Here is a 10,171-nt window from a genome sequence, read left to right as displayed (position 1 = left end):
GAAACAAATATTCACCTGAAAAATGCTCAAGAACAGACACTTGGATTGGACTGTTAAAGCACCCTCCTCGTCAGATGTTCTTTCATGTTTAAATGTGGCTTCAAGACAATGATGTAGCACTTGGGGAGAAAGATGCAGCCCAAGAGGCCAGCGGTAGAGCCCAGGATGGAGAAGATCTCCACAGCCACCATGTATTTCCCCTTTGTGCTCAGATAGGTGGGGATGAAGGACACCCAAACACTGCAAAACACAAGCATGCTGAAGGTGATCAGCTTGGCTTCATTGAATGTATCAGGCAGCTTCCTAGCAAAGAAAGCCACAGTGAAACTGATGCTGGCCAGAAGCCCCAAGTAGCCCAGAACAATGTAGAACATCATATTTGAGCCTTCGTTACATTGCACAATGATCTCATCAGTCTGGGAATGCATGTCCAAGTCTGGGAAGGGAGGAGAGGTGGCCAGCCACACTGCACACAAGCCAATTTGAAGGAAAGAACAGAAGACAATGACAAATCCTGCCAGTCTTTTCCCTACCCATTTCCTCATCCGGTTCCCTGGCTTGGTGGCCAGAAAGGCCAGAACTACCGTGATGGTTTTGGCCAAGATGCAGGAAACACAGATGGAGAAAATGATGCCAAACATCGTTTGTTGAAGAAAGCAGGTCACTTCTCCAGGCCAACCCATGAACAGAAAGGAGCAGAGAAAGCAAAGCAGGAGAGAGGAAAGCAGGGCACACGTGATACTCCTGTTGTTGGCTTTGACAATGGGGGTGTCCCAGTGCAGAATAAGAACAAGTGCCACAATAATGGAGGTCACTGAAAAGAAAAGAACAAAGGAAGACAGAATAATTCCTAAGGGTTCCCTGAAGGACAAGTAGCTGAACATTTTGGGGATGCATTGATTCTTTTCCTCATTGGAATAGTGATCTTCTGGGCATCTCTCACACTGGTTTGCATCTGAAATAGAAAGGGGAATTTTAATTTTAAAAAAAAAAGAATTCCCTTTCTACATAAACACCCTTTATATTTTGGTTTTGTTTTGTTTTTTATTTATCAGCAAAGGGTGCTATTCTATAATCGATTGGTAAGCATTCAGCTTTGTTTTCCATAACTTTATCTATATTAATTTGCCCTTTTCATTATTCCCCCAAAATTGAATTTCAAAAGCTATTGAGAGAGATAATACCATGTATACATACATTTGATCATTTTAAATGAGCCACTACTGCTCCCTCTCCCTTTCCTCAGAATTTGACTAAGTAAATCCCTTCATTTTGAAAGCTACACATGGTCTTTTTCGAGAAAAGATCTAACCCCAATGAAAATCTGATATCATTCTATATTTTCACTACTGTAACATCATCCTTTGAAAGAGGCTTTTATCTACTTCAGAGTATTTCTCCTACGTTATCTCTGTGTGTCACAAAACAGTTTTTATTCTGGCCAGGCTTAATGCCCTCCTGTGAAAACTTATGGAAGGGAGTTAGAACAACCTTTCCTTCCAAGATCAAATCTCTCCCTTCATGGGGGTGTCCTCGAGTCAACATCACATGTTCTGCTGAGCTGTCCATCACTCTGAATTAACATCAGCCCTGCTTATAAACCTCTCTAACTATAGCATGGAAAAGAACACACAGTTTCCATTTCCTGATCAATCTTTTAAAAAATGCAAGCAAAATACTGTTCCACTATGTATTCTGAGTATGATTTGTCATGATAAATTGTTCCATGTCAAAACGCAATGAGCGATGTTTTCCTCTTTTCGCCTTATACCATCTTACATCTTGTTCTTTTAGAAAGAATTTTGGTCTATGATTGTAAATAAAATCTGATACTTTATTCAATGAAGGTTGAGTGTCTATAGAGGGTGGAAGCTTTAAAATGTGGAATTCTCCATTCTAGTATTCCAATTTTTATGTTGATTCTAAATTTTAATTTCTTCTACTTGCCAATCTGGACTGAGATCATTCCTTTAGGACATTTAGTGCAATTGTAGCAACAAGCTGGTTTCCCCTCCTGAACGGCTTTGCTGTACCCATGGTGGCAGCTTTCAACACATCTGGCCCAGGGACGTACCTAAAAATAACCATAAGGAAGGGTTAGGGTCAGGATTCATGCAGCCTATGGAAATGCTCCCCCTTATTTGCAATGGACGTGGAAGAGACAGGAACTTACTACGTTCTTAAAGTGTGCAAAGACTTTTGAGCTTAAAATGTCCTAACTGATACTTTCAAATTTCCCAGGTTTACTGTTCAACGTTGGGCCACTGAAGTGGATGAAAAACACCATGCTTATAGATGTTGACAGTTGTATACTTTCTATTTTAATAGATACATTTTTATATCTTCTACTTCTCATAATTTTTTCTTTTAGATTCCTTTTAGATATATGCTTTCTGTTTTATATCTCTTAGCTTTTTTATTATTATTTTTCTGATGTATTTTCTATGCTTTTTAAATTGGCTGCACCCTACCCTCCTAATGCTGATCTTTGACTGTAATAAAGATTTGATTTGATGATAGTTGTTGCAGTTGTAACCTGTCATTCACTCTATAGATAAATGGGTGAAGAGAATTATTTCTTAAGAAAACGTGCACACCAAATGTGCCATCCTCATGGAGAACTTGAGTAGCAATCTCAGTTTCCACCTTGTTGCCTAGTTGGAGAAAAAAAGAAGCAGGGGATGGTTTCAAGTTCTGATTGGTTCTTAGGATAGAACACTCCAATTGTTTCAAAATTTGTTCCCATAGAATCTTGGGAATGTGGTGGGTCTATCATAATTTTGGAACTTTTATTAAAAAATCCTGCTTTTACTGTTGATTTACACAAAGGGTCTCAGAAGGACAATTCTTCGCAATGGGAGCAATATTTTTCTTTTAACTTCTTTTGTATGATTTCCTATCCATACAATTTTGGATCCGTTTCTTTTTGAAATGTTCTCAGAGGAAAATATGCTCTGCATTAAAGTCAATAAAAAAGGAAGAATATTTCTTGAAAATGCTGCATGATTTAGAAAGAAAGAAAACTGTAAGGAAATAGTCTCTTGATAATGTTTTCCTCATTCCAAATTATTATTATTATTATTATTATTATTATTATTATTATTATTATTATTATTATTTTGCTCCCCATGGGTTGTAACTCATTTATAGAAAAATAGAAAAAGGTGCTCATACTTAGCTCATAATTTATAATTATGCAAAAGTTATTTACAGTTAAGATTTCTCCATTTTTAAAATGTTATTGCTTTGAATCTATCCTACGTTAAGCATAACAAAAAGAAAATTAAGCAGCTTCGGCCAACAAAAAGATTTAAATGAAATCATTTCAGATATCTGGAAAAAAACGGTCACTACAAAAAATGTATCTTCTAGGTTAAGCAGAATCAGCCGTTGGTCACTTTGCTTAAATTACACACTCCCTGAGCACATACATCCTGAAACTTGTGGTTCCACACAATGGTGCTTTCTTTAATTTTGAACTTTTTCCCATCGGAAGCTTTGGAATCCATCTTCCCAATCTGGACTCTCTGAAAGGATTGATTGTGGAACGTGACCAGGTTGAAGAGGTCATATCCGGGGTCAAAGTCCCCCTTCTCATCAAAAAAGATTTCATCTCCCGCAGTATTGTTAAAACGCACATGTCTGAGAAAGTAGTGAAGCTGCATTGGAGGGAGGGAAAAAGTTAGATTTTAACTGATACCTCAGAGATTTCTGTAGTCATGACAGCAATTAAAATTACAGTAAGTCAGGTGTTGGTGTAAGAAGGATGACAACATGAAAATAGGTAGAAGCCATTTTGCTTCTCCTGCCCCAATTCTCAGAATATGGATTGGGTCCAAGGCAATGTTGGAGGAGAAGAAGTGAATTGTGACAAGATAGGAGCACTTGACCATCAAGTGCATGGCTAGAAAGCGTCCAATGCTATATTGCCCTTCCTTCCTCACAATACAAATGCCTTGTCTTTCTTTTAAGGGGAAAAGATCAGCAATCTAGGGTTCATTCCAAAAATATTGTTTGGAAAATTAACATCAGCTTTCCTCCATAGCACTAGTTTGTCCTGTGGATGACCAAGAGGTTCTCTGTCTCTGATCTTAACATCTGTGCAAGATCCTGAGATTTGGGCAAGTAAGATTGGTCTGATTATAGCCTTCCTGAGTATTAAAGGACGGGCATTCCCTTTTTGGCTGTTTTATCACATCACAGCTCCAGAATGGGAAATCAAAGCTGGGTCTTTGGGAAGGGCTTGAAACAGAACAGACTGGGTTACAGCAATTTGCTCCAGGGTGAGTAAATAATTTGTCTTAAAGGGCGTAATTTTCTACAGTCTTTCTTCAAACACCCATTATCCACCTACAGATATGGTGTGTGTTTATGTGTGGGTGAAATTGCTATATATATTATGGGTTGCTAAGATAGGCATCTGCAAGGAATCACAAGGATGGAAAATTGACAACACACAAATGGTGATGCCAAAACACAATTCCAGCCCCAACATATTGGCTTCTTCAGATATGACGCAAGCTAGTCACTCGAAGAAGACCTCACAATGCAAATTTTATCTGACCCTTTATCCCTTCCCAAGGATTTTCTTTGACTAGTCATTCAATACATCAATGCTTTAGGGGCACTGTGGCATGCCCTTGTTTCCTGCAGCTTGTCGGATGTCACACCAGCGCTTAGCGGCAAATCATAGGTGCTGAGACAGGAAACCTCTTTTTCAGCAATTGGACTGACTTGGCATAAAACTTGGTAACATTAGAATCAGGAATGAACCCTTAAATGCAGGAGCTGATACCTCATTTGGAGGGAAAAAATTCAAGGCCTTCAAAAGGTTGAGCTCTATATTTCTCCTTGTCTTTTCCTTCATTCATTGATCCCCGATGGTTCACATGGAAGTTTGAGTAGCTGACTTTTGAATAGAAATCTAGTATGTCTTCCTTGTAACCTCCTGATTGCTGTTTTCAGCTTCACCTGCAGCTCTTACTCAGATACATCTGCTTAAGAGAACTCCTACCTGCCATGGCTCAACTTTCCAAGAATTGTGCCTGCCTTGATTCCTCAAAGATACTGGTTTTACTCTTGCTGAATGCAGAGAGCGCAAAGCATGTGATACAGAATAAACCCCATTGTAGATATTATAGCTCTCTCCAGACATTTGCATTTCAAAAACAGTGCTGGGGAGTCTCCTTAGTTCTTCCTTCCCAGTGCAGTTCTTTCCTTTTCCTAGATGCAGATCATGCTGGGGGAATGAACAGAGAAATGCAGAAGACCAGAATTCATAGATGAAAGGAAAGGAATGAGTGAAAGGATTTATGCTCTCAAGAAACTCCTGAAATCTTGGCACACTGTTTGTATGCAGTGTAAAGAATATTGTGCCATTGAAAGTCTGCAATGCAAATTTAAGCCAAGAAAATGAAGTTGTGAAGTCCCATTGAGCAGTTATGATCCAGACTCGATGATTCAAGGGACTCTTGGTGAGAAATTCAAACATATAAAGAATGAGCTGTAGACCTTCCATAGATTGGAAGTCCCCATGAACAAGGAAGACATTGATTTTGAGCTCTGAGATAGCAGTTCCTATCTTTCCCAGCCTTTTAATGAAGGAACGTCTATTTCCTATGTAAGTTTTCATTATTGGGATTATCTGCAGGAAAGCTAGGCAGATGTCATTCTGAAAGAGCTTTGGCTGGAGATTTCGAAGAAAGGTTTCCCCGCTTTCATTCTCTGGTACTAAGAGGCCAATCCAGTTCCATCCAAAATGCTTCAGTAAATGAACGATTCCCTCATACTGTAAGTTTTCCCTGGGAACCATGCGGAAGAAGGAAGGGAAGCGAGTTTTGTCACTTAAGATTGGATCAAAGGAGCCATAACTGAGCTACGGTTCAAATAAATAGTGAAGCAAACAGAAAAAGAAGCATTAAAATTGAGACGTGCACCTTTTGTCTTGAAGAAGAAATTGCCTTTCATTCTGTATGTGAATTCTGCATGTTAGTTTAGTTGAAGACTATGATTAAATAAGGAAGAATCACATAAACTATTGAACTGAAAAGCCTCCGGATTGAAATTTCTAACCTTCCACCAATTGCTGGACTTCAGTTCCATTCATCTCTCATCATTAGAGATCTTGGAGAAACCTGATGGGATCTAAAGTCAAGAAACAGGTGGAGCTCACACGTTCACCATACCAATTTCAACAAATGTTACAACTCAACATTACATTAATAATGACATACAACCCTTTCCCACTGCTTTTAGATTAGGGCCACTGTAATCTCAGAACATTCTCTTTCTACAAAAACACCTCTACTTAGAAGAAAATGGACGAGTCACAGTTTCACTTCTATCTCCAAATACAGTATTTAGTATATTGGAGAATTACTTGGGGAGATTCATGATATAAGACTCCATGTTTTCAATTTCCCTCTGACATCCAGCATTTTATTCAACATACTTTCGTAATTCTTATAGTATCTTATTTTAGCTCTGTCCATATTTTCTGCTCACAACTATTTTAACAGTTTTGCCTTTTAGAATTTCATCTCCTATTCACATTCAACTTTACTGAGTAATATGCTTTAACCATACCAACACTGAATGAGGATCAAGGAAATGCTTCCTAATTTCTGAAAGCTACAGAAGATTTCAGTGAAATGCCCACACCTGGGGAATCTTGTAGGCATTCAAAATGTGGGCCATCTGGATGGAGGTTGGGGACGTGAGGCCACCAATGATAGCCAGGACCTTTCTCTTCCTCCTTCTGGCGCAATAGTAATTGATGGGATTCCCTTGTCGCTGAAAGAGAAGATCTCGCACGTTCTTAGTAGCAATCCTTGCGTTAAAATAATTTTCATAGACTTCCAATTCAAATGTGGTGTTGGGTAACAGCTTGATGTTTCTCTTGATGTCATGTATGGCAAAAAGCATGGAAAGAACATATTGGTAGTTTTTGGGAATGATGCTGAAATGGGAGATTTATGTTGATGGAGATCATTATATTAGGAAGAAATAACAAGGCAAGAAGCTGGAAACTATATAAGCAGTTTCACTAATTTCTGTAAAGGTGACTTCTAATTAATTTCCCCTCCCTCCTAAAAACCTGATCATGGATAGTGAATCCCAACAGTGCATGTTTAACCTTCATCTGTTACTACCAGATAATAATAATTGCTCTTCCAACACACAATATATAATATAAAATAAAATCTCCCCATCTTTCCATTTGGAGAATGGAAATGGAGAATTCAATGGACCCACTTGAACTGAGCTTTTTGATACATCCATTTTTCAATGGGTGGGAAAGCAAGATTAGCATTGGGTGTGCTTTGGGCCATCAATTCAGTAAGAGTTTCTAGTGAAAAGGCACTTTCAAAGGGTGAGATAGAACTCATGGCAGGTAAAACACATTATGTGTAGATCCCATTTTTCTATTTTGTGTATCATCTAGTAGCTTCTGATCCTTTGGTTGTATTCCAACACTGCCAATTCTGCACCCCCCAAGGGATAACCACAGCGTCTGATCCTGTGCTGTCTACCTTTCACACTTAGTCTGTCACTTTGCTCTGAAGATGAAATGACTGTAGTCTGAAGAGGAAAAGTATACTTACAGTCCCCTTAGGAAGAAATCTGGAGGTTTTGTGAAAGTGTACAAGGGCAAATCAGGAAATGTGTCTGAATAAAATCCCCCAAGAAGCACATCTTCTCTGGAGTTATAAATTTTCCCTGGAGCTCTGGAAGGCTGACTGCACATGGCTTTCCAACCCCCGTTGATAGAATCAGAAAGAAAGGGGAATAAGAAACTTATTTTGAATGCCAGCAGACTTAAACCAGAGGCACCTCTATTCAACCGCATGGTCACCGTAAAAATGTCTGCACTCAGTAGAAGCAATGATTTCTTGACAAAACTAAGAAAACTCTCTATACAACAGAATGAAGTGTGTTTTCAATTTTTAAAAATTCTCAATGATGGTTCCCTGCCCCCCCCCTGCAGATATGTTCTAAAGTCTCAATGGCACAAGTGAATAGAACATGGAGTATAAATGTAATTGTTGATTATGGAGTGTTGCTTTACTTTTTAAAGAGGTCTTGTCTCTTGTGGCTCAGATATTTTTTTAAGAAACGTTATGTAGTTTAGAGACTTCCAAAGAAATAGGGTTCAAACATAGTGATTCTGATAATTATAGGACAAAGAATAACTTTCATCAAAATCTTCCAGTCCCTGTAGAACTAGAGAAAGAATGTTTTGGATCCCTCCATAGTCAATGTCAGGTTGGAAGCAGCTTTATTGAGATTGTACTGCACTATCCATTAAAGTTCAACCTTTCCCCTGTGGGATTATAACCATTTTCCTGAATCAAATCAAAGCTGCCTTGGGAGTGACTTAGTTGAAGATGAAGACTTTTCCCTGAATGTTCTGGCTATAGTTGAAACTTTTTCCAGATCAACATAAAATCTTTGAGTTTCCTGGACAACTTCTTCTAGTTCTCAATCAGATGAATCATTAAAGAATGGCCCATGACACCTAACTGTTCAGCTACGATTATAGTTTCCTAATGTGGCCAAAGATATATCACCAATGATTTCCAAGCAAGCCCTAAACCACATGGCTCTGTGTTCACATAATCCAGGGCAGCAGAGAACGTGACATCCAAACTTGCCATATTTTGCAATATGACCTGCACCATCTAGAAAAACATCTTCAATTCTTGCAAAGAGTGAGGGAATAGAAAGCAATGGGGAGGTATATGTTGATATAAACTAGGCTTACTTATATTTCCCTATTATTCCTATTGTTCCCTAACTAGGATTCCTTTTAATTCCTTTTTATATTTGGCAAAACATTGTGGAGCCCAAAAGGATGAGTTGGAGATGTATTTAAATATATAGATGAAACATACGTAATAAATACGTACCCCTGCTGCTATATCCACTCTAAAGCCAAGTATCCAGAGGCGTTCTGCTCTGCAAGAATTCACTGATTTTACCGTTTGGTTTATGATTGTGATTGAAATGCACGTTTCTTCTGTATCTGGAAAACATGATTTTCATAATTTGTCTTTTGAGCTGGGTATCTACCTTTTAAAAGTAAATAGATTTTTAATAAATGCAGAGGTGACAGATCTTTCTGACACAGACTGGCCGGATTTGCAGCATATCTTAGACTTGGATTAAGTGAAATCTGGTAGAGTGCACTTCAGCATGACCTGGGGTGACAGTCATCGTCTTAAGATGTTGTATGGCCCAGACCATCGTGACAATTTGATGGAACAATACATTGTTTTAGCAGGCTATGTCTCAGGACATAGTTTTTATTTAGTATAGTAGCAAAGTACACTTACCTATGATAATTACAGCACGTATATATGTTATACTATATATTTTTAAATATCACCACCTCCTATAACCTTCTAGAGTTAGGCATGACATGCAACAAATGGCAGAACTTGCTTGTGTTTAGTAAATCAAGGAATCTGGCTTGACTCTGGCTTGAGGTTCCAGAGACCTCATTGCTCCCTGTTTAGGAAAGACCTCCAATTGCTTTCCTAGGAGACTAGAAACTCTTCTGAGGGTTTACTACCAAATTTAGAGCTTTATGAATTACTGGAAGCCACCATCATTGAGTCTGTTGAAGTTGAATTAGCTTTACACACAGTAACAGATGGTTGACATACTCTACAAAAACGAGTAGAAGAAATTGGCCACCTTAGGATAAATATGGAATGGCTCCAGATAACTTGCTCACTTCACAAGGAGCACAATGTAAATTGGTAAATTCCTCCTGCTGTGTATGGATTAATCAACATGATTGCATAGAAACTCATATAGGTCTGATTCACAAGCAGGCTCAGTTTTGAGACTCCAAGCCAAATGTTCAAGTCCTAGAGAGTAGTTTGGACCATAAGCTATTATCATGCATCCCCAACTTTGCCTCTATCTGGGGGTGGGTTAAAAATATACTAGCTTTAGGACTTTTGATTCTTCTGTTAGCAATTTTCTTTTATATTTGTCTGGCCTGTCGACCCACCTGTTGCAGGTCCTGCTGTGTCATATGTCCCAGCTGTTGCCAGCAGGTCTGTACTAGGTCCTCTCTGGGCTCATCCTCAGGTTGGTCTGTCTATTATCATTCTGTGCCCCCACCCTCATATTGCCCTGCTGCAGAGGGGGAAAATCTGTA

General features: G+C 38.7%; 1 protein-coding gene across 1 annotated transcript; it reads right to left on the bottom strand.

Moving 5' to 3' along the window:
• Positions 1-53: 53 nt before the first annotated feature.
• On the bottom strand, positions 54-7,388 carry LOC148215671 (vomeronasal type-2 receptor 26-like). The gene is made up of 6 exons (XM_088142362.1): positions 7,255-7,388; positions 6,661-6,958; positions 5,015-5,875; positions 3,432-3,659; positions 1,948-2,074; positions 54-955 (listed from the first exon to the last, which is right to left on the bottom strand). The coding sequence occupies exons 1-6, from the start codon at positions 7,386-7,388 to the stop codon at positions 54-56; spliced, it is 2,550 nt and encodes an 849-aa protein (XP_087998488.1).
• Between the last annotated feature and the right edge of the window lie 2,783 nt (positions 7,389-10,171).

The sequence above is a fragment of the Python bivittatus genome, unplaced genomic scaffold (genome assembly GCF_059951505.1).
Source record: "Python bivittatus isolate LINGU-HERP-01145 unplaced genomic scaffold, Pbiv_v1 ctg000440_np1212, whole genome shotgun sequence".
Classification (NCBI taxonomy): Eukaryota; Metazoa; Chordata; class Lepidosauria; order Squamata; family Pythonidae; genus Python; species Python bivittatus.
The sequence above is the reverse complement of the archived record's forward strand: the minus strand, read 5'-3'. Positions and strand labels throughout refer to the sequence as shown.

Excerpts from the sequence above, each read along its gene's own strand:
- LOC148215671 (XM_088142362.1), bottom strand. The coding sequence starts at position 7,388 with ATGAGTTCTATCTCACCCTTTGAAAGTGCCTTTTCACTAGAAACTCTT. Across the intron at positions 5,876-6,660 it reads ATGCCTACAAGATTCCCCAG|CTCAGTTATGGCTCCTTTGA; the intron begins GTGTGGGCATTT and ends TTTGAACCGTAG. Across the intron at positions 3,660-5,014 it reads GGAAAGTTGAGCCATGGCAG|CTTCACTACTTTCTCAGACA; the intron begins GTAGGAGTTCTC and ends CCTCCAATGCAG.